This window comes from Panthera pardus, unplaced genomic scaffold, assembly GCF_024362965.1.
Source record: "Panthera pardus isolate Hobbes unplaced genomic scaffold, ASM2436296v1 HiC_scaffold_3, whole genome shotgun sequence".
Classification (NCBI taxonomy): Eukaryota; Metazoa; Chordata; class Mammalia; order Carnivora; family Felidae; genus Panthera; species Panthera pardus.
Window position 1 is genome coordinate 48,860,731 of NW_026526876.1, and position 24,382 is coordinate 48,885,112.

General features: G+C 38.0%; 1 protein-coding gene across 2 annotated transcripts in view; it reads left to right on the forward strand.

The window, feature by feature from the left end:
• Nucleotides 1–24,382, forward strand: part of USP32 (ubiquitin specific peptidase 32) — a 245,370-nt gene that overhangs the window by 115,602 nt on the left and 105,386 nt on the right. For both annotated transcript variants that reach the window (XM_019431063.2, XM_019431064.2), the window contains exons 3-5: nt 5,583–5,688; nt 10,125–10,243; nt 15,952–16,111. In XM_019431063.2, the coding sequence (XP_019286608.1) occupies nt 5,583–5,688; nt 10,125–10,243; nt 15,952–16,111 (385 nt within the window). The remainder of the gene's footprint in view (nt 1–5,582; nt 5,689–10,124; nt 10,244–15,951; nt 16,112–24,382) is intronic.

A 24,382-nucleotide genomic window follows, 5' to 3' on the forward strand; every position in this document is an offset into this window, starting at 1 on the left:
CTGTTTCAGTTTTGGTAGTTCATATGTTTGTAAGAATTTGTCTATTTCTTCCAGATTACCCATTTTATTGGCATATAATTGCTCATATTCTCCTATTATTGTTTGTATTTCTGCTGTGTTGGTTGTGATCTTTCCTCTTTCATTCTTGATTTTATTTATTTGGGTCCTTTCCTTTTTCTTTTTGATCAGACTCACTTGAGGGTTATCAATTTTGTTAATTCTTCCAAAGAACCAGCTTCTGGTTTCATTGATCTATTCTACTGTTGTTTTTTTTTGTTTTTGTTTTTGTTTTGTTTTTGTTTTCAATAGCATTGATTTCTGCCCTAATCTTTATTATTTCCTGCCTTCTGCTGTTTTTGGGTTTTATTTGCTGTTCTTTTTCCAGCTTTTTAAGGTATGAGGTTAGGTTGTGTATCTGAGACCTTTCTTCCTTCTTTAGGAAGTCCTGGATTCCTATATGCTTTCCTCTTATGACCGCCTTTGCTGTGTCCCAGAGGTTTTGGGCTGTGGTGTTATCTTTTTCATTGGCTTCCATGTACTTTTTAATTCCCTCTTTAACTTCTTGGTTAGCCCATTCATTCCTTAGTAGGATGTTCTTTAATCTCCAAGTATTTGTTACCTTTCCAAATTTTTTTCTTGTGGTTGATTTTGAGTTTTGTAGTGTCGTGGTTTGAAAATATGCATGATGTGATCTGCATCTTTTTGTACTTGTTGAGGGCTGAATTGTGTCCCAGTATGTAATCTGTTCTGGAGAGTATTCCACGTGCAGTGGAGAAGAACGTATATTCTGCTGCTTTAGGATGAAATGTTCTGAATATATCTGTTAAATCCATCTGTTCCAGTGTGTCATTCAAAGCCATTGTTTCCTTGTTGAGTTTCTGATTAGATTATCCATCCATTGTTGGAAGTCGAGTGTTGAAGTCCCCTACTCTTATCAGTGAGTTTCTTTATGTTGGTGATTAGTTGATTTATATATTTGGATGCATCCACATTTGGAGCATAAATGTTTACAATTATTAGATCTTCTTGGTGGATAGACCCCTTAATCATGATATAATGCCCTTCATCCCTTGTTACAGTTTTCCTTTTAAAATCTAGATTTTCTGATATAAGTATGGCTTCTCTGGCTTTCTTTTGGCGGCCATTAGCATGATAGATGGTTTTCCATCCCCTTATTTTCAATCTGAAGGTGTCTTTAGGTCTAAAATGGGTCTCTTGTAAACAGCATATAGATGGATCTTGGTTTCTTATCCATTGTTACCCTGTGTCTTTTGATTAGAGCGTTTAGTCCATTGATGTTTAGAGTGAGTACTGAAAGATACAAATTTATTGCTGTTATGTCACCTGTAGAGTTGGAGTTTCTGGTGTTGTTCTCTGGTCCTTTCTGGTCTTTGTTGCTTTTGGTCTTTTTTTTTTTTTTTGTCTTTTCTCCCCTCAGAGAGTCCCCCTTAAAGTTTCTTGCAGGGCTGGTTTAGTGGTCATGAACTCCTTTAATTTTTGTTTGTCTGGGAAACTCTTTAAGTCTCCTTCTATTTTGTATGACAGCCTTGCTGTATAAAGAATTCTTGGCTGCATGTTTTTCCAATTCAGCACATTGAATATATCCTGCTACTCCTTTCTGGCCTGCCAAGTTTCTGTGGATAGGTCTGCTGCAGACCTGATCTATCTTCCCTTGTAGGTTAAGGACTTCTTTCCCTTGCTGCTTTCAGGATTCTTTCCTTGCCTGAGTATTTTGTGAATTTGACTATAATATGCTTTGTTGATGGCTGGTTTTGTTGAATCTAATGGGCATTCTCTGTGCTTTCTGGATTTTGATGTCTGTGTTTCCCAGGTTAGGAAAGTTTTCCACTATGATTTGCTCACATAAACCTTCTACCCCTTTTTCTCCCTCCTCATCTTCTAGGACCCCTGTGATTCTGATGTTATTCCTTTTTAATGAGTCACCGAGTTCTCTATTTCTTATATCATGCTCTTTTGCCTTAGTGTGCCTTTTTTTCTGCTTCATTATTCTCCATAAGTTTGTCCTCTCTATCGAGGATACGTTGCTCTGTTTCATCCATCTTTGCTGCTGTGGCACCCATTGGAGATTGCAGCTCAATAGTAGCATTTTTTATTTCATTTTGACTAGCTTTTACTTCTTTTATCTCTGCAGTAAGGGTTTCTAGTCTGTTTTTAACCCCAGCTTGTTTTCTTATTATTGTGATTTTCAATTCTGGTTCAGACATCTTGATTGTATCTGTGTTGATTAAGTCCCTGGCTGTCATTTCTTCCTGTTCTTTCTTTTGGGATGAATTTCTTCATTTTGTCATTTTGAAGAAAGAAAAGGAATTAATAAAGTAAAAAAAAATTACTTAACAACAAAATCAAATGAAGAATGCTGGGTCGTAGGTGTGTTTTGGTCTCATTGTTGAAAGAAACTTGATAGATTAGAGAAAAGGGAGAAAGAAGAAAAGGAAAGAAAGAAAAGAAAAAGGAAAACATTTGAGAAAATGAATGCAATAAAACAGAATAAAATGAAATGATGGAAGTAAGATAGAATATAAAAAATTTACAAAAAAGTAATATAGTAGAAAAAAATTAAAGATCTTTTTAATAATAATGGAAAATAAAAATAAATTTTTTCTCTTTCTGTATTCAAGAATAAGAAAAGAAAAAAAATTAAATAGTTGGACTAACAGAGTCAAATATGATTGAAATTACATCCGGTTTCCCCTAGAAATCAAACTATGAAGCACTTTATAGTCCTCAAACTAAGCAGGCAGAGAGACTTGTGTTCTTCAAGAGTGCTGTTGGCCCATTTGGGCAGGGCTTAGTGTAATGGCTCCATTCTCCACTAGATGGTGCTGCTTAGCTTAGTGGGGTAGATTGTTGTGGGTGTAGGTGTGTAGGGGCATGCATGGGAGGGGTGAAAATAGAGTCACCCAGCTACCCAGTCTCTAGTATCAGAACTCTGTGCTTTTCCCTACTAGCAGTCAAGCACCCCTTCTTTGTCTCTGGCTTCTGTCCATTCTCCGTCTCTACACTGTGTGTGACCAAGGCATCTGGCTGCCCGGCGGCACCTCCCTCCTGAGTTTTATCTCAGATGGGGCCGTGTTTCCCAACCCCTCATTTCTGTACTTATTCTCTGGGGGAGGGTCTCGCTCAGCAGTGGCTGGGTGCTGGCCACCCCCAGGAACGTTCGGGAGACCGTGCCACTGCTGATGCCCAGAGACTGCAGCCAGCCACCAGCCCTTCCCAGAAAAAAGTTTGTGCAGTCATGTAGCAGCAGCATTTCAGGGATTACGGCAAATCACGGCACACATCTGGCACCAGGCTTCACCCTCAACATCCTGGCTCTGACACCAGTGAATGTGGCCATTCTCAGGGATCTGCTGGGACCTTTGCCTGTGGGGAGGCCACACTGCCTCTACCAAATGTCCTCCCAGTAGGGGAACCACCTCTCCCTGTGTGGCCCTCGGACCCCTCAGACCTCACACTCTGTCTCCAGGGATTTCCCCTTCCTACCAGAGCTCCGCCAGGTATTGAGCTGTGGAGTTTCAGACTCTGCGCTCCACCTGTTTATAGAGTCTTAATGGAATTTAAACCCTCTCCTTTCTCCCTTTTTTGTTTAGTCCCTGTGGCTGTTTCCACTGTTCCTTTTTCTCTCCAGCTGCTTTCAGGGGTGGGTGCTTTTCCTGTATTCCCCCACCCCCCGCCTGGCATGTCCTCTTCTCTCCAGGCAAAAACAGCTCCCTGTCCTCAGCAGCTTCTTTCTCTCCCAGTTCGCCTCTCCACTCCGGATACCTGCCCAGTTGTGTGGTTCAGGTCGTGCAGATTGTTATATTAGTCCTCAAATCAGTTTTCTAGGTGTGCAAGGTAGTTTAGTGATGATCTGGCTGCATTTCAGGTCCTACAGACAAAAAAAACCTTCCATGCTGTTCTGCCATCTTGGCCCCTCCTCTTATTATTGCCTATTTATTTAAAAAAAATTTTTTTTTAATGTTTATTTATTTTTTGAGAGAGAGAGAGACAGAGTGTGAGCAGGGGAGGGGCAGAGAGAGATGGAGACAGAATCTGAAGCAGGCTCCAGGCTCTGCGCAATCAGCACAGAGCCTGATGCAGGGCTTGAACTCACGGACCGCAAGATCATGACCTGAGCTGAAGTTGGACGCTTAACCAACTGAGCCACCCAGGCACCCCTACCAGTTTATTTTTTTAAAGACTGCAACTTAGTAACAGCCAAATGGAAAGAGATGCAAAGGGCAAGGGGTGAAGGTGGGCAGGGAGGGGGATGGTATGCAGAACTTCCATGCCATCTCTGGGTGTTCCCCTCTGCTAGCACCTTGATGTCTTCACCAACCCCTGGTTTAGGGGTTTTTAATGGAAGTTCCATTATGCAGGCATGGCTGATTAAATCACTGGCCATTTATTGGCTATTGGTGATTAAATAAATCTCCAGCACCCTTCCCTTCCTGGAGATTGGGAAGTGCTGCTGAATATTCTAACCCTCTAATCACATCTTTTCCTCTGACTACCAGCTCACATTCTGAAGCTTTGTAAAGGCCCACCAAGAGTCATTTCATTAGCATAAACTCAGATATGAATGAAAGGGACTTATTGGGTAAATAACCAAAGATGCTTCTTTTACCTATATCATTCAGCAAGGAGTTTTAGAAGCTCTTGTGTCAGAAACTTGGAGGAAGACCAAATATTTATTTCTTATTATATCACAATATCACCTTAGGCGCTCAATAAAGAATTACTAACTGAATGAATTTATGTCATTGCTTTTGCTGTCCCTTTCTTATGCATAGCTTTTCTTCTTTAGTTTTGATTACTAGGATACTCCTTTCTAAGAGTGTATAAAACATCTTGAGGGGTTTCTGTATTTTTTACTTTTATAAAATTGAATATATTTGGCATATAACATTGTGTAAATTTAAAGTATACAAGGTGTTAATTTGGTGTATTTATATATTGCAATATGATTGTCATTCCATTTTTGAACATTCAGAGGGTGTCAGTCTTTCAATTTTTTTTAATGTTTATTCATTTTTGAGAGACAGAGACAGAGCATGAGTGGGGGAGGGACAGAGATAGAGGGAGACACAGAATCTGAAGCAGGCTTCAGACTCTCAGCTGTCAGCACAAAGCCCGACACAGGGCTTGAACCCACGAACCTAGAAATCTTGAGATCATGACCTGAGCCGAAGTCGGACGCTTAACCAACTGAACCACTCAGAGGCCCCAGATGTCGATCTTTCAAATCAAAATGTATGTAAGTTTTACAGAGGTTGAAGGAAATTCTGTAATTACACAAAATTCTTACCACATTATTGGGGCTATTGAACCTTTATCTGATTTGACCTTTGTAAGGATTACAAAGAGAAAGAATATTTAGTGTGTGAGCCAGTGATATATATATAGTAGAATAGATAAAGTGTATTTTTGGCTGAGTGCACTAACAAGATGTATAACATCATTTTACTAAAGTTTACCAGAGTCTTGTTTGGAGATAGAGACAAGATTTGGTAAAGGTGGTATGAGCCTCAAATTCCTCAACAACTGAAACCTCTAATGTTGGCTTTATCATTTTCTCCTAGGTGATATACTGTTCTTTTGGTGGAACATCCAAAGGACTGCACTTCAATAACTTAATAGTTGGACTTGTCCTTCTTACAAGAGGCAGAGATGAAGAGAAGGCAAAATGTACGTACTTTAATATCTCAAAATGATAATACTACATTTGTGTGCGGAATAATTTACCTGAAAATTCTGATGACAGTGAAAGCATTTGAGTTGATATTTCTCCAAAGAAGATACACAAGTAGCTAATAAGCACTTGAAAAAATGGTCAATGTAAACTTATTAGGGAAATATATATTAAAGTTACAGTGAGATGCTTCTTCATACCTACCAGGATGACTAAAATAAGAAAGATAGGTAATAATTAGAGTTGGTGAAGAGTGGAAAAGTTGAAACCCTCATATATTGCTGCTGGGAGTGTAAAATGGTACCATCACTTTGGAAGATTGTTAGGTAGTTCCTCAAACTGCTAAACATCGAGTTATCATATGACCCAGCAATTCCACTCGAGTATGTTCACCCCAAAATTGAAAGCATGTATTCATTAAAAAAAAAAAAAAAAATGTACAAGAGTATTCATGGCAGCACTGTGCACAGTAGTTGCAAGATGGATACAACCCTATTATCCATCAACTGTTGCATTCAACATAAACAAAATGTGATACCTCCATATGGTAAAATACTTCTCAACAGTAAAAGAATAAAGTACTAATGCTGCAACATGGATGAACCTGAAAATATTATGTTAAAGTGATAAATGCCAGTCAAAGTGTAGGCCACATGGTATGTAATTCCATTTATATGAATTGTCCAGATTAGGCAGATGCATAGACACAGTAGATTAGTGATTTCCAGAGGCTGGCAGGGAATAGGAAAATGGAGAGCAGCTACTAATGAATGTAGGGTTTCTTTTTGGGGTGAAAGTTTTATTGAAAATTTCCCAGGAGAAGTAAAGAAACATTTACTTTGAAAATTCCTAGGTTTTAACCCTTGGCCACCAGATGCTGGGTTTTCTCTCTTCCTTCTTCCTTTTCTTTATTTTTTAATTTATTTTTATTGTTTAAATTTACATCCATGTTAGTTAGCATTAGTGCAACAATGATTTCAGGAGTAGATTCCTTAATGCCTCTTACCCATTTAGCTCATCCTCCTCCCACAATCCCTCCAGTAACCCTCTGTTTGTTCTCCAGATTTACCTTCTTCCTTTTCTTTTTTTTTCTTCTTTTTTTCTTTTTTTTTAACATTTATTTATTTTTGAGAGACAGAGACAGAGCATGAGCAGGGGAGGAGCAGAGAGAGAGAGAGAGAGAGGGAGACACAGAATCCGAAGCAGGCTCCAGGCTCCGAGATGTCAGCACAGAGCCCAACGCAGGGCTCAAACCCACAAATTACAAGATCTTGACCTAGGCCAAAGTCGGACGCCCAGCCGATTGAGCCACCCAGGCGCCCCAACCTTCTTCCTTTTCTAACCTGCCTTCTGACTGCTTCTCCTAAATCCCTCAGAATCTTCTTTCTTAATCCTAAATTTAGGCTGTTCTTTTTAATCTATTTCTTTTTTTATAGTTTTATTGAAGTATAATTGACTTGCAATAAAATGCACACATATAAAGTGTGGACTTTGATAGGTTTGGGGACGTATATATACCCACATTATCACAGTTAAGATATTGAACGTATCCATGAACCAACTTGGAATTTAACTGTGATCCTGGTTTTTCAAATTAGCGCTCCTCTGCCAACAAACAGATACTGTGGCTCCAGGCAGCCAGTAATTAAAAATAACATTTGGGGGCATCATAAACACAAACATATAAAGTCCTTCCTTCCTTTCTTCCTCCCTCCCTCCCTCCCTCCCTCCCTCCCTCCCTTCCTTCCTTCCTTCCTTCCTTCCTTCCTTCCTTCCTTCAGTTTTTTATTTTAAAGAGAGAGTGCTAGTGGGGAAGAAGGGTGGGCGGGGAGCAGGGAGAAAAGGAGAGAGAATATCTTAAGCTGGCTCAGCGCAGAGCCTTACACTAGGCTTTAACCCCACAACCCTGGGATCATGACCTAAGCCAAAATCAAGAGTCGGCCGTTCAACTGACTGAGCCACCTTGGCGCCCCTAAATTCTTTTTTTATTTTTATTATACAATTGTATTAGGTTCCTAGGGCTACCATAACAAAGTACTGCAAACTTTTGTTAAGTGGCTTTTAAAACAACAAAAACGTATTTCGTAGTTGTGGAAGCTAGAAGTCCAAATTGAAAATGTTAGCAGGGCCCTGCTCCCTCTGAAACCTATATGGAAGAATCCTTCCTTTTTTCTAACTTCTGGTGCTGGTAGTCCTTGCTGTCTTTGGCTTGTGTGTGCATCACTCTTAATTTCTGCCTATCTCCTCACATGGTTTTCTTCTGTGTTTTGTCTTCTCTTCTTATAATCAGTCATATTGGATTAGGACTCACCCTAATGACCTTACTTTAACTTGATTATATCTGCAAAGACCCTGTTCCAAATAAGGTCACATTTGTGGATGCTGGGGTTAGGACTTTACCATCTTTTGGTGGGACACAGTTCAACCCGTAACAGGTAGTCAGAGCACTCCAGCAAATACTCCCCCTGAAGAAATCCTCCGTGGGATGTGGGAAGGCAAGCAATGAAACCCCCTGGGCCTTCAAAGGGATGGAATGTCTCCTCTATCTTTCTATCTTCTATCTTTCCAAATAAGGTCCCATTCATAAGTTCCTGGAGGTTAGTGTTTCAACATATCTTTTTGGGAGATGCGGTTCAATCCATAACAGCAGTATTTCAAACATACATACAATATGTACATCTACCCGCTTTATTATTTCTTAACATTGTGTCATATTTGTGCTGGATCTTATTTTTTAGGAAATAAAGTATTACATCCAAAGTGAGGCTGTCTCTCTGTATCTCTCCATGGTCTCATTCCCACTCTTCCCTTTATTTTTTTTTTTATTTTTTTTATTTTTTTAATTTTTTTTCCAATGTTTTTTATTTATTTTTGGGACAGAGAGAGACAGAGCATGAATGGGGGAGGGGCAGAGAGAGAGGGAGACACAGAATCGGAAACAGGCTCCAGGCTCCGAGCCATCAGCCCAGAGCCTGACGCGGGGCTCGAACTCACGGGCCGCGAGATCGTGACCTGGCTGAAGTCGTACACTTAACCGACTGCGCCACCCAGGCGCCCCCCCACTCTTCCCTTTACAACTGTAACCACTCTCATGAATATAGTGATCTTTTGTTCCTCATGCAGGTGTTTCTACCTTTATGATATTTTATATACCTTTAAACGTATCTTCAGTTGTTTTGCAGATTTTAAACTTCTTAAACTTTTTTTAAAGTTTATTTATTTCTTCTGAGAGAGGGAGAGAGAACACAAGTGGGGAAGGGGCAGAGAGAGAGAGTCTCAAGCAGGCTCACAAACCGTGAGATTATGACCTGAGCACAAGTCAGATGCTTAACCAACTGACCCACCCAGGTCCCCCTAAACTTTTTAAGTAAATGGTATATGATACAGATTATTTTATAATTTGCTTTACAATCCCAAAAATATTTACCTGAATATTTTTTTAAGTTTATTTATTTATTTTGAGAGAGAGTGCATGAGGGTCAGAGAGAGAGGGAGAGAGAGAGAATTCCAAGCAGGGATTGAGCACCGACATGGAGTTTAATTTTAGGAACGATGAGATATGACCTGAGTTGAAATCAAGAGTCAGATGCTTAACTCACTGAGCCACCCAGGTATCCCTTCCCTGAATGTTTTTGATATTTATCCATCTTGAAGCTCTTAGTTCCTATATTCTAACTGCTATGTAGTATTCCATTGTGTGTGTGTATGTCAGTTTACCTATTTTCTTATTGATAGATATTTATCTTTTTTCCTCTAAGTTTTGCTATTATACATAATATTCCAGTGAACATTGTTGTTCTTGTGCACACGTATGAAAGTTTCTTGAGGGTGGAAGTCGAGCTGCTTAGAAGTTGAATTTCTAGGGATGCTTGGGTGGCTCAGTTGATTGAATGACTCTTGATTTCGGCTCACGTCATGATTCCAGGGTCATTGGATTGAGGCCTGTATCGGGCTCCTTGCTGAGTGTGGAGCCTGCTTGGGATTCTTTCTCTTGCTCCTTTTGTCCCTCTCCCCCACTTGCACACACTCTCTTTTCAAATTAAGAAAAATTTTAAATTAAAAAAAAGAAGTTGAATTTCTAGCATACATCACTTTTGCCAGATTTTGGCAAGTTACTCTTTAAAGTGGTTGCAGTAATTCATACTCTCGTTAACAGTGTACAGTAGTTCCTGTTTTTCCCATTTTATTGCTATCACTTTGTATTGTCACACCTAAACATTTTTGCAAATTTGATGTTTGAAAAGATATCATATTGTTGTTTTAATTTGCGTTGTTGGTTTTCTTTTTTTTTTAGGAATAAATTAAATTATATATTGATAAAGTGCTTGGCACTAGTAATCACTTAGTAATATTTACCTCTCTCTTCCCTCTCTACTTCTGCCAGGGTATATTTAATCTATGGTAAGTTTAATTTATTCTTTCTTTCTTCTAGACATTTTTAGTCTTTTTGCAAGTGAATCTGGGAGCTATGTTGTACGGGAAGAAATGGAAAGAATGCTCCATGTGGTGGATGGTAAAGTCCCAGATACACTCAGGAAGTGTTTCTCAGAGGTATATTTAAAGGTTTACATTTCATCCCTGCCTGTTACAAAGTATTAACTCTTAGTTATATAATGAGCTTAGCTATGATGAATAGATGTTTATGTGCAGCATATTCTTGACATTTTTGTTTTTAATGGTTGATGTTTCATTTATTTGTGTGCTATTCTCAAGGGTCCATGACACTTAATACTGTTATATTTGTGAATCTTAAAATTTCCAGTTCTACTTTAAAGACAACTGTCTATACTTAAGGGATAATAAAACACACTCACATTCTTACACCAATACATACACACTCACTGGTGATCATACGTGCCACTGCTTTTCATCTTATAGTGTATCATTGACCTTAAGTCATTCTGTGACTCTCACCCATCAAGGTCTATTTTATCACTTACTTGACTTAGCTGATTTGCATAGTGAAATATTTGGGTGTGAAAAACCTGTCGTTTTCTTCTATTTTCATAAATAATATATTTTCATTATAGAAAAACAGTAGAAAATGTCTATCTTTAACAGAGAAAATTCTTTTTTTTCTTCCTTTTCACAGGTCTGCTAATATGGGAAATGCCCTAAAGATGGTAGAATAAAAAAACCCTTTTAGAATTTTCTGATGTTTTCCTGCAGCACACTCAATGCTGCATGATTCCTCATGGGTGGCTGTTTGAGCCACTTGCGTTTTATAGATATGACAGTCCCTCACTGCTGTGGGTTTTATTCATTTTAGTTTAGTCGCCTTCCTAACTGTAAAGGCCTTGATTGTCAGTACTCCAGCTATATGCATGTATCTGGTTTTCATAGCTCTTTGGACTCTGTAGCTTTAGTTTTTCACTACTCTGGCTTTGAGTTTCTTCTGTGTTGATAGCACCTGGAGATTTCTGTATCTTGCCTTCAACTTGGCTGTACAGTTTTTAGTAGTGGTTATGGTATTATATTTTACTCCATATTTCTGTGTGTTTGGTGCAAAAGGATTGGCTTCCTGCACTGCAAGTTGCTGTGATAGTATTTCAGTACTTCAAGACAAGCTAGGCTATGGTTTTCCTCTCCAATAACAAACATTTCCTGTCCAAAAAAAGTAACCTAATCTTTGCAGGCCTGATTAATTGAATTTTTCACACAGATGTAAAATGCATTAATACTCTGTACATCTTGGAGAATATATATTTTTCTTATTAAGTTTTATGTACATATTCCCATTTTGATGGGAGTTCAATGTGGCTAGCTACCCAGTTCTCCAAAATTTAGGCACAATAGCAGGTACATATATGAGATGATAATTAGTGCTATAGGGAAAGATTAAGTAGAATAAGGGGGATAGGTGGTGATGGGGAGGAGGTGGCAGAGTGTTGGTATTTTGTATAGGGTAGTTGGGAAAGGCTTGTCACATAAAGTGACATTTGAACCAAGAATTTAAAGGAAGAAAGATCAAACTATGCAGAAATCTGGAGGAAAACATTTTTTAAGAAGAGAATACAGCAAAGGCCTGGAGTTGGAGTGTGCTTGATATGTCCAAGGAACAACAGAGGAGCCAAATGAGCTGGATTAGATTAAGAGACTCGTAGAAGTTACAGAGGTTGGGGAAGGGGGTGAGATGAAGTGGGGAGATTACATATGGCTCTAGGACAGTATGAGTTCTTTGATTTTCACCCTGAGTGAGGTGGAACCAATTAGAGGGTTTGGGGCAGAGAAATACATGATTTTTTTTTTCTTTTTTTAAACATGATCATTTTGGCTCTTACGTACAGGGTAGGCTAAACAGAGTCCATACAAGATATCTGTGACTAATCTAGGTAAGAGGTGATGATTATTATGTAGATCATAATATAGCAGTGAGGTGGTGAGAAGTTTTCAGATTCTGCATTTATTTTGAAGGGAGAGTTGACAGGATCTTATATGGATTATGGGCTGTGGCAGAGAAGAGGATGCCTAAAGTGTTTGACTTGATTTAGTAAGTGAATGGAGTTTCCATTAATTGAGATGGCTAAAACTACTTGGGGGAGGTTTGGGGTTTTGATATCAAGAGAGATTTAGGACATAATTAAATTTGAGAATCATTTTAGACATTAAACTGATGCCAACTATGCTTTTTGAAATATAAATTAGCATTCAGAGGATAGGATTTGTTGGCTTAGAGTTGAGGATGAGATCATCTTAGAGTAAATTTAGATAGAAAACAGATTGGAAGACTGAGTCCTTTACTCCAGGGTTGAAAGGTTAATGAAATGAAGAAGACTCACAACAGGAGCCTAAGGAATAGCCTGTGAGGAGAACCAAAAGAGAATGGTGTCCTGGAAGCCAAGTGATGAAAATATTTTAATAGAAAAGAGTGTTTATATCAAATAAACTGAAAGGTCAAATGAGTTGATTTTTGATCACTGAGAAGTGATCATTAGAATTGGCAATGTAGAGGAAGGTCCTTGGTGGAGGTCCTGTGGAGTTAAAAAATTCACTGGAGTTAGGATACCAAAAGAAGTTTGCTCATAAGAGAAAGTAGCGAAGGGGGAAAGTGGAATGCTTAAAATTGCACTTAATGGAAAGGGAACAGTTATTATAATAAGATCGTAAGACTTGTTAGTTAAGTCTGCAGTTAAGTGTTGTATGAAGGACAAGATCTTTGGAAAAGGAAAGATCAAAGAAATGAGAGGCCCTGGTTTTGGAATACTCATGTAGATGGCTATTTAAACCACTAGATACTTATAGTTGGTTAAAAACAAAACAAAACAAACAAAATCACAGTAAATGGGCTAATTTTTATCTGATTCAACTATTTAATATATTACGTGCTGTAATTTCTGAGTAATGTGTCTGATTGTGTGCAAACCCTTGCTTTTCAAGTTACCATGTTTCAGTATGAGTCTACTTATATTAGAAAAGACTTATTTGGACCTCCCATAACAATGTTTTGTGTTGTTTTTTGCAATCCTAAAAAGCCACCAAAACTATAAAGAGAAGCACTTTAGCTAAATGATGTGGACCTAGCACCTAGATTTAAGTGACATGGAATAGGTTTCAGCCTTTTCTTTTTTTTTCCTTTTTAATTTTTTTTAACGTTTATTTTTGAGAGAAAGAGAGAAAAAGAGTGTGAGCAGAGGAGGGGCAGAGAGAGAGGGAGACATAGAATCCGAAGCAGGCTCCAGGCTCTGAGCTGTCAGCACAGAGCCTGACATGGGCCTTGAACTCACGAACTGTGAAATTGTGACCTGAACCAAAGTCGGAAGTTTAACTGACTGAGCCACCCAGGCGCCCCTCAACTTTTTCTATCTTATGCTTTTTTTAGCCTTAAAAGATGAAGTTATAAAGGAATCCACATAGGAATTGTATTGTTCTTTTCTTATATTTTCTTTGGTTGTCAGTTTTTAAGATGGAAATTCATATTGTTCTTAAAAGATGTGTCAATTTTAGGAGTCTGTTTATTTTTATTTGCCTTTTATGTTACTGGATTTTTTTTTTTCTAAACTGCTATTGTGACAATTTATAAAAGGAAACTTTGCCTTTGCTTTCTGTTTTAGAAGACACCCATGACTCGAAAACATAAAAAGTCAGGTTTAACAGATGGCATTTTGGTGCTACCAGTTATGCAGTGATCTGAATGGACAGGTGGATTTCAGTGGTTACTTTATATTTCACTAAGTCAGCCAGGAAGTGTGGTGCATAGCTTAGGCTCAGAAACTTTGGACTACCTGGGTTTAATCATATTTTTGCCACTCTATCTTAGATCTTAGATTAATTAACTTTTTGAAACCTCAGTTTTCCCATGTGTAAAATGGGGATGGTAGAATAGAGTGTTGCTTTGAAGATTAAATTAATATGAAATGTTTAGGGGTGCTTGGCTGACTCAGTCATTGGAGCTTATAACTCCTGATCTTGAGATTGTGAGTTTGAGCCCCACGTTGGGTAGAGAGATTACTTGAAAACAAAATCTTAAAAAAGAATGTTCAGAACAGTGCTTAGGGAATTGTAAATACTCAATATTAATGATATGTGAAGGTGGTAGAAGTGCCTATTATAATTAGCAACTTTTTGCTTTCTTGTACATGAGGGTACATTTTATAACATCTTAGTCTCACTGAAACCATTGATGCTACATGTTTTGCTTCATCTACAATCCCATTGATTATAAGATGTACCTTTATGTATTATAAAGAGAGAAAAGACCTGCCAGTTTTAGTTGAAGGATACTCTTGGTTTGAAAATTCATCCCAGTGTCAGAGATGTTAATATGTAAAAATGTACATGAGCTTATGGGATTTATACTACTAATCCTCTTTCTAAACTAAACATGGGGAACAGAGAGAATAAGGGTATGATCCCTAATCTCTCAACATGTTGGCAATGTCCTCCCATATCCCTGCAGCAAGTCTGAATGCCATATTCTTCCATTCAGAAAAACAAGACTGTCAATGTTGTCTAGATGTTTTGATTGCACTGTTAAATGTTCTGAAACTAGTAAGCTAAGCATATTGCTGTATTTTAATAGGATGCTGCCAAACGGTATATAAATGATTTCTATCATATCTCTTTTAGGTTAGGAATTATTTGTATCCCTTAATATTTCTATCAGGAATGGACCTGATAGGCTCCTGAATGTCATTCTTCATTGTATTTCCATGTGGGTTGCTTCTGTCTTTTTCTCAGAAACATCCGGCCCTCATTCACCCTCGGTCCTCCTGTCTTCCAGATTAAGAAATTGACTTGCACAGCTAGGTCATGTTCTTTCTCATCCGGGATACTTTTTTTTTTTTTTTTTTTAATCCAGAGATGTAGAAGACAAAATACTTGACAAAAAAAGCAAAGAAATAGCAATCTACTTGTTTTTTTTGTATTCTAATTGACTTGTGAATACATGTTTTTAGTGATGCCTTCTAGAAGAGGGCTCCTGGATAGTTGTTTTTAATTTGCCAATGAAATTTAAAAGAGCATTTTAATACCATACATATTTAATTAAAATATGCTCATTCTTAAAGTTTAAGGTGCTGAAGAAGAGGGATAAGGCAAGTAAAAAATTGGCCTTATTAAATATAGAAAAAAAATGCACTTTTAGAGGGTGGGGAAAATGGGGCGGTTCAATGGGTATAAAGTTTCTGTCATGCTAAATGAATTACAGAGATCTGTTGTATAACATAATGCCCATAGTTAATAATGCATTATTGTGCACCTTAAAATTTGTTTAGAGGGTAGAGTTCATGTTAAATGTTCTTACCACAAACCAGCCAACCAAACAAACAAACAAGTAAAAACAAAGATGCAAGGAAACTTTGGGAAATGTTGGCTATGTTTACCATCTTGATGTGATAGTATCATAGGTTTTGCATATGTCCAGTCTCATCAAATTGTACATACTAAGTATCTTTGTATACCAATAATACCTCAATAAAACTGTTTTTTTACAAAGAGGAAAAAATACTTTACTGATTTCAGGATATACCTTAGAAAATAATATGTGAATTATTAGTAACAATGCACTGCTTTAATGAATTGATGAAGTGATTTACAACTAAATTGCATAGATTTTATGCAAGTGGAAGTTCTGAAAATACAATTATTTTTTAAAACAGTTTGATTTCCAAATATACACCCTGTAGTGTTAGATAATCCTTTCTTTGTAGATATTAGCAAGATAAATGTTAACAAATTTCAAATTTCAAATTGTACAGTTTTAAGTAAGATACCTTAAAATTTGACTAAGCCTATGTATTTTTTTTTCCTTTTAATTTTAGGGTGAAAAAGTAAACTATGAAAAATTTAGAAATTGGCTTCTTCTAAACAAAGATGCTTTTACCTTCTCTCGTTGGCTACTATCTGGAGGTGTTTATGTGACCCTCACTGATGATAGTGATACTCCCACTTTCTACCAAACTCTAGCTGGAGTCACACATTGTAAGTAATGGCATTTCATTGTTTTCTGTCCACTTTTAATACAGTTGCCTAGTAATATGAGAATATGCCTATTAAGGAGAAATTTACCGGTCAGTGTTTTTTTTCTTCCAGAGTGTAATAAAATGAAATGCTAGAGCTTTATGGGGCACCTTCATGGCTCAGTCGGTTAAGCAACGGACTCTTGATTTCAGCTTGGGTCATGATCTCTTGGTTTGTGGGATTGAGCCCCATATCAGGCTCTGCGCTGACAGTGCAGAGCCTGCTTGGGATTCTCTCTCTCTCTCTCTCTCTCTCTCTCTCTCTCTCTTGCACGCGCGCATAAAACAAACATTTTTTAAAAATGCTGGAGCATTGAGTACATAGCTGAAAAAGAAAACTTTTTTTTTTCTGTACTCACTGAATGCTTTTATACTTCAAATACGTAGGTTTTTTCCCCACACAAAGTTATTCCTCAATGCTCTGTAGATACCAATTGCGTGTTCTGCAATTTGGTTCACTTCTGACACGCTATCTCCCCCGGGGGGGTTAGCACAGACCCCACAGGTTTAGGACTCGGTCTCACAAGACCATTTTTTTGCTACCCACAGAAGAGGCCAATCATAAATCCTGGTTGTTGCCAGTGCTTCTGATCAAACAGCTCTAAATTAGATGTTACCTATGCTTCGGGTTTGATAATTTGGTAAAAGAGCTTATAAAAACTCAGGGAAACATTAAAAAAAATTTTTTTTAACACTTATTTATTTTCAAGAGACAGAGACAGAGTGAGAGTGGGGGAGGGACAGAGACAGAGGGAGACAGAATCAGAAGCAGGCTCCAGGCTCTGAGCTATCAGCACAAAGTCTGAAGAAGGGCTCAAACCCACCAACTGTGAGATCATGACCTGAACTAAAGTCAGACACTTAACCGACTGAGCCACCCAGGCGCCCCTCAGGGAAACATTTTATATTTATTGACTTAATATATAATAAAGGTTGTGTAAAAAAGAAAAAAAACAACATACAGATGAGCAACCAGAGGCAAGGTCTGGAAGGGTCCCAAGCCCAGGAGCTGGGATGTGTCAGTCCTTCTGGCACATGGATATGTTCATCAATCCAGAAGCTCACTAAAGCCCATACTTTGGGATTTTTATAGAGGCCTCGTCATGTAGGCATAATCAGTTACTCAGTTTCTAGCTCCTTTCCTGTCTCCAGCAAATGGGGAGTAGGGCTGAAAGTTCCAAGTTTCTGATTATGGCTTGGTCTTCCTGGTGACCAGCCTCTATCCAGAAGCCCACTAAGAGTCACCTCAGGCATTAGAACAAAGTACTGGAGTATCACCCAGGAAATTACAAGGGATTTAGGGCCACTGTGTCAGAAACCCTTATCACTCGGGAAGTTAACAAGAGTTTGGTCACAACTAAATATTAGGAGGAACCAGGGGCAGAGACCAATTACATACTATTTCACAATAGCCCTCTACTAATTGCCCTTAACCTAGTGGTATTAGTTTCCTAAAGTTCCTGTAACGAATTAGCACAATTTGTAAACTGAAATAACAGAAATTTATTTTCTCACAGTTCTGGAAGCTGAAATCAAGGTGTTAACATATTCCTTCTGAAGGCCCTGGGGAAAAATTCTCCCTTGCCTCACCCAGCTTCTGGTGACCCCAGGATTTGCTTATGGCAGCATAACTCTGGTGTCTGCCTCCATCTTCCTGTGGCCTTCTCTGTATCTCTCTGTGTCCTTTCCTTTTCTTATGAGGACACCAGTTATTGGACTTATGGCCCAGACTAAATTCAGGATGCTGAATTCATTATATCTACAGAGACACTATTTCTAAATAAGGTCACATCCTGAGGTTCCAGGTGACCATGGATTTTTGAGGGACATCATTGAAGTAACCACTGCATAGACCTTAAATGTTAACCTTTATTCTTTTCTGTGGGTACAGAAAAGTACCTACACTGGGCTTTTGCTTATGCTGCTTCTTAACACTGGAGTGCCTTTCCCTTTACTTCTCCCTATAAATCCTAGTCATCTTTGAAGACTTAAATCACATGCCCCTTTGTTTCCAGGAAACTTTTTCTTGTCTTTCTGTGAGAAATCATCTCTCATTCCTCTGAACTTTCGTAACACCTTTTTTGTACCCTTCTTGGATGAACTTATCACTTCCACCTCTTACTGAAATTATTTATAGCATTCCGTTTATCTGTACATGTCATCTCTCTTAAATCATAGAATCTATATTATTCTTTGCTTTTTCTCCCTCTGTGCCAAGCCCTTAAAAAATAAGTATTTATTAACTGAATAGAGGGCCTGGATGTTAAGTGCTACTTGTATCTGTTGCTTTGTACAACTTATGACTGGCTACTAATTACACAGCAGCTATTTTTCTGCCCATTTTCATTCCATTATTACCAGAAGTTCTGATAAATTCTGGCATGAATAGGCAATGGACTTGATTCTACTACTTTTCAGTGCTCTTGTTTTTATTTTTGATAGGAAAGCCTTTAAAAAAATTGTTTTGCATAAAAAATTAGGGAATCTTTTTATACTCATTGTAAATTTTAACTTAGATTTATATTTAAATTGTCAGTCTTACGGATATTTTGCTGAACTCGTGCTTTCATTTGTGATTATGTGGTGAATTATTTTTCTGCTAATATATGCTAAGAGTGTGACTGCTTTCTTTTAATGACTCATGGTTTTGTTTTTGTTTTTTTTTTAATTTTTTTTCAATGTTTATTTATATTTGAGAGACAGAGGGAGACAGAGCATGAGCAGGGGAAGGCAGAGAGAGAGGGAGACACAGAATCTGAAGAAGGCTACAGGCTCTGAGCTGTCAGCACAGAGCCCGATGCAGGGCTTGAACCCACAAACCATGAGATCATGACCTGGGCTGAAGTCAGACATTTAACTGACTGAGCCACCCCGGCGCCCCTAATGACTCATGTTATAGAAAAAATTACTCTGACGCTTGTTAAAATGGTAAGAAAGACAACCCAAGACTTCTGTAGTGGTGTATTGCAGTAGGAGACAAAGATTGGTCTTGATTCTAAATATAACAAGGACAAGTAGGGAGTTCTGGCCAAGGAGCAGGATGAGGTGGTCACTGGAGGGAAAGTTACTAAGAGGAGGCATCAAAGGTAGGGGGATAAGGCCAAGGACTTATTCATCAGAGATGGGGTATGAGGAACTTGATCAGATATCAAGGGTAGGGGGACGACTTAGCAGCATTCTTAGCTAAGACTGGATTTGAGCAAGCCAGAGACTGGATGGGGGCTTAGTTGGAGGCCTAGTCAGAAAGAGGGCTCAAAGAGACTTAAGTATGGTCAAGGAGAAAGTCTTTGTCAGTTGCCTAAAGTGAAATTAGGTCTGACATACTTTGCAAATGCAAATACTGCTTATGGCTTATTTTGGAAAGCACTGTATTATTTTTTAAAATTATTATTATTATTTTTTAAATTTACACCCAAATTAGTTAGCATATAGTGCAACAATGATTTCAGGAGTAGATTCTAACCATTTAGCCCATCCCCCCTCCCACACTCCCTCTAGTAACGCTCAGTTTATTCTCCATATTTATGAATCTCTTATGATTTGTCCCCCTCCCTGTTTTTACATTATTTTTGTTTCCCTTCCCTGTGTTCATCTGTTTTGTCTCTTAAAGTCCTCATATGAGTGAAGTCATATATTTGTCTTTCTCTGGCTGACTAATTTCACTTAGCATAATACCCTCCAGTTCCATCCACGTAGTTGCAAATGGCAAGATTTCATTCTTTTTGATTGCCGAGTAATACTCCATTGTATATATATACCACATCTTCTTTATCCATTCATCCATCGATGGACATTTGGGCTCTTTCCATACTTTGGCTATTGTTGATAGTGCTGCTATAAACATGGGGGTGCATGTGTCCCTTTGAAACAGCACACCTGTATCCCGTGGATAAATGCCTAGTAGTGCAATTGTTGGATCATAGGGTAGTTCTATTTTTAGTTTCTTGAGGAACCTCCATACTGTTTTCCAGAGTGGCTATACCAGCTTGCACTCCCAGAAAGCACTGTATTATTAAAGATTACAGACTGACTTACTTAAATTCAATCAGTAAAAATAATTATCAAAATGTTAAAAATGTTATCCCATTATATGGTTCCATTTTTATTTAAAGATGATCTTCTCTATTTTTAGCTTTTTATCACTTGGGAAGATTTTTGAAGTTTTAATAGTATTTGAAAGTTACAGTGCCTTTGCCTTATTAAAAAAATTTTACCTTGAATTTACAGCAAATATTAATGTAGATGTGTTGTTTCACCTGTAATAATGACCTTCTAATTTCTAAACCAAATGGTTTCTTCTTAGGGTCATTCTATCTACCCCTGTCTCTCTGCAGCATTGTTAGCACTATTGACCATTCAGTTTTCATGAAATTCCGTTCTTTGGCTTTGGAACCATTGTAGTTTCCTAGTTTTTAATTATTTGAGTTTTCTTTACTGTTCTCCTTTTTTTTCTCTATCTTTTAAATGTAGAAAGGGTTTCTCATGGGTTGGACTTTAGCTCTGTTTTATTCTTAAATGATGTGTGTGCTTTGTTTCATTACAGCCATTTCCATTGCTTCACCTATACTTCATATCTTTGTGGGTGATACCTTGATGGAGTTTTCTGGTCTTGAGGTATCTCAAACTGTATAGTCATTTTTTTTTAAGTTTATTTATTTATATTGAGAGAGAGAGCATGTGCACCTGTATGAACATGGCTGTGCATACAATTGGGGAAGAGGTAGAGAGGAGAGAGAGAAAGAATCCCAGGCAGGCTTCGCACTGTCACTGTGGAGCCTGATGCAGTGCTCGAACCAGTGAACTGTGAGATCATGACCTGAGCTGAAGCCAAGAGCCAGCCATTTAAACCTACTGAGAAACCTAGGCACCCCAAACTGTATATTCATTTTAATAAATACCTCCTGAGTATTACTGGAAAACAAAATTCCACTGAATAAATTTCAAGATCAAATTGGCTTTATTCAAATCATGAACTGAGCAGTATCCCATCTAGTAAATAGAAAGGAGGTCTGAGGAGCTCCACAAAATGGAAGAGTTATAGATAGGAGGGAGCAGGAGTGAGAGTGAAGTGGGGGGTGGGAAGGAGTTTCTAACAAACAGTAGATTGTTTTCAGGCAAGGTCATCTTCCTTTGGGGGAATGCCTGAGGTCTTTCAGGCAGATTACCTTATTCTAGTGCTTATCAGGAATTCCAGATTGAGAGGTTAAAGGTCACATTTCTGGGAAAGGCTGAAACTACAGTTAGATGAGATATTAAGTCTTGGTATGTTGACATGGGGCTCCACACAAGTGACTCCATTTGGGGCCTATTGTTCCTTTTTTCCACTATATATCTATATCATCTATATCTATATCTATATATATATATTCTTTTTTTCTTTTTTCTATATTTTATTTATTATTTTTTTTAATTTAAATTTTTTAAAAAATTTACATCCAAGTTAGCATCTATGCAACAATGATTTCAGGAGTAGATTCCTTAATGCCCCTTACACATTTAGCCCATCCTCCCTCCCACAAACCCTCCAGTTAACCCTCTGTTCTCCATATTTGTCTCTAATGTTTTTGTCCCCCTCCTGTTTTTATATTATTTTTGCTTCCCTTCCCTTATGTTCATCTGTTTTGTATCTTAAAGTCCTCATATGAATGAAGTCATATGATATTTGCCTTTCTCTGACTAATTTTGCTTAGTGTAATACCCTCTAGTTCTATCCACGTAGTTGCAAATGGCAAGATTTCATTCTTTTTGACTGTCGAGTATTCACTCTATATATTCTAACATCTTAATCTCATATGTAAAATCAAATGCATGTTTCCTTGTTTTCAACCCATCTTAAAGGTTCAAAAAGCAAACATGTTCTTCCTCCTGTCTTTTCTATCATGGTTAATAGTATTTGTAATTCCAGTCATCCAGTTTGAGATTAACTTTGACTTTTCCTTGTCAAACTTCACATTAGACCCCATCAATCTTAATTCAGCCTTATTTCTTAAGAGTTTCTTTTTTGCTGCCATCATTGCAATGTTTGTCCTTATTTATCTGAGTATATGTTAATGATAGGAGAGAATGAAGGGCAAATTTGTTGTTGTTGTTGTTGCTTAGTTTACATTAAAAAAATACTTTTTCTTTTCAGAAGCCTTTAAGGAATCTTCATTTTCTATAGAACAAAGTTTAAACTCCTTAGCATGGCTCTAAGGTCGCATAGTTTCCTGTTCTTAATTTTCCATATTCATTTCTCTTTATATGTGTTCTCTGCTTCAACTACAGAGCACTGGTCAATATTCCATGACTATACCCCATGGGCTTTTATAGTTACTCTGTATATCACTTCTTTTTTTTTTTTTTTTTAATTTTTTTTTTTTTTTTAACGTTTATTTATTTTTGAGACAGAGAGAGACAGAGCATGAACGGGGGAGGGTCAGAGAGAGAGGGAGACACAGAATCTGAAACAGGCTCCAGGCTCTGAGCATTCAGCACAGAGCCCGACGCGGGGCTTGAACTCACGGACCGCGAGATCGTGACCTGAGCCGAAGTCGGACGCTTAACTGACTGAGCCACCCAGGCGCCCCCGTATATCACTTCTAATATTCCTTTATTTAGATTGCATTTCATCTTTCAGCTCTTAAGAATTGAAATACTTCTTCATCCTCAAAGCCAAATCCATATGCTCTTTAGTCATGCCTTCTCCATTTTTCTTCAGTTTGAATTGTTTACTGTTTGCATTCCTGCACATCTTACATTTCTATTAAAGCAATTAAGATGCTTTTTACCTTCTCTTAGGGTCATTTGGAAGTGGCTTTGATTCCCCTCAGAAGTTACAAGTCCCATAGGGACAAGGCTCTTATCCAGTTCATATTTGAGTTCTTCTTAGTACAGTGGTCTAAATGCAAGTTTTTGGACTGTAAAGTATTGAAAAATTTTTAGCTACTAAAAGTCTACATTCTAAGTACTCATTTAAACGTTTGATTTCCCCAGGAGTAAGCAGGAGTTATATGTTGTTTTAGGAGTATAGAGCACTAAACTAATTATTTTATCTACTCCTATAGTACACCCATGGATCTCCCTGGTGGCCATGGAAATAAGTCAGTAGTGTATGGTAAAAGTCTGAAGAAATGCTATGCTTTAAATTTTCTCAGTTATTTATAACATTTTAAATTGCTAGCACCTTAGTTGAATTTTGTTGTATCCTTGTTTCTTGTAAGAGTAATATCCCAAAATAAAAAATTAATAAAATATAAGCCTACTATGGGGGCGTCTGGGTGGCTCAGTCAGTTGGGTGTCCAACTCTTGATTTTGGCTCAGGTCATGATCTTGAGGTTCATGGGAATAAACCCCACATTGGGCTCTGTGCTCACAGCGTAGAAACCGCTTTAGATTCTCTCTCTCCGCCTCTCTGCTGCTCCCCTGCTTGTGCTCTCTCTTTCTCTCTCTTTCTTTCAAAATAAATAAATATTAATAAAAACATATAAAGCTACCATGGTATATTGGTAGTTACCAGCCTTCATTGAGCATTAGAATTATTTGGAGAGGGTGTTAAACATGTTGGTTATTGGTTCTATAATCATGATTTTATTCAGTGGGCAATAGACATCTAAGGTAATTCTGAACTATATTTTGAGGAATACAGATAGGATGTTTCGGAGTTCTTCAGACTTGGAGTCAGACACTGGGCCTGCTGCTTATTACTCATGTAACAGTGGGAAATTTGTTTAATCTCTCAACTTCTTTTTCCTCCTCTGGAAAACAGAGGTAATGATACAGTTTACCTCACAGGAGTGTTGTAAGGCATGTAGGGAGGAAGTCTTTCTTCCTCTACCCATCTTGAGTTCATTGATAGAGCTCTTTATTTGTTTGTTTGTTTGTTTGTTTGTTTGTTTTAATGTTTGTTTATTCCTGAGACAGAGAGAGACCGAGCATGAGTGGGGGAGGGGCAGAGAGAGAGGGAGACAGAATCCGAAGCAGACTCCAGGCTCTGAGCTGTCAGCACAGAGCCCAACGCGGGGCTTGAACTACAAACCGTGAGATCATGACCTGAGCCCAAGTCGGTCGCTCAGGTGCCCCGATAGAGCCCTTTAAATTAGACTCACAGGAGGCAGATACCAAGCGAGAAACAAGTTTATTAACATTGCTTATGCATGGTGGTTAGACCTGGAGTTTATATAGCATCTTAGCAAAGAACAATAGTTTTGTAGAGAGGGGACAAGACAAAAGGACTGAGTTTCTAGAGGTGGCAAAT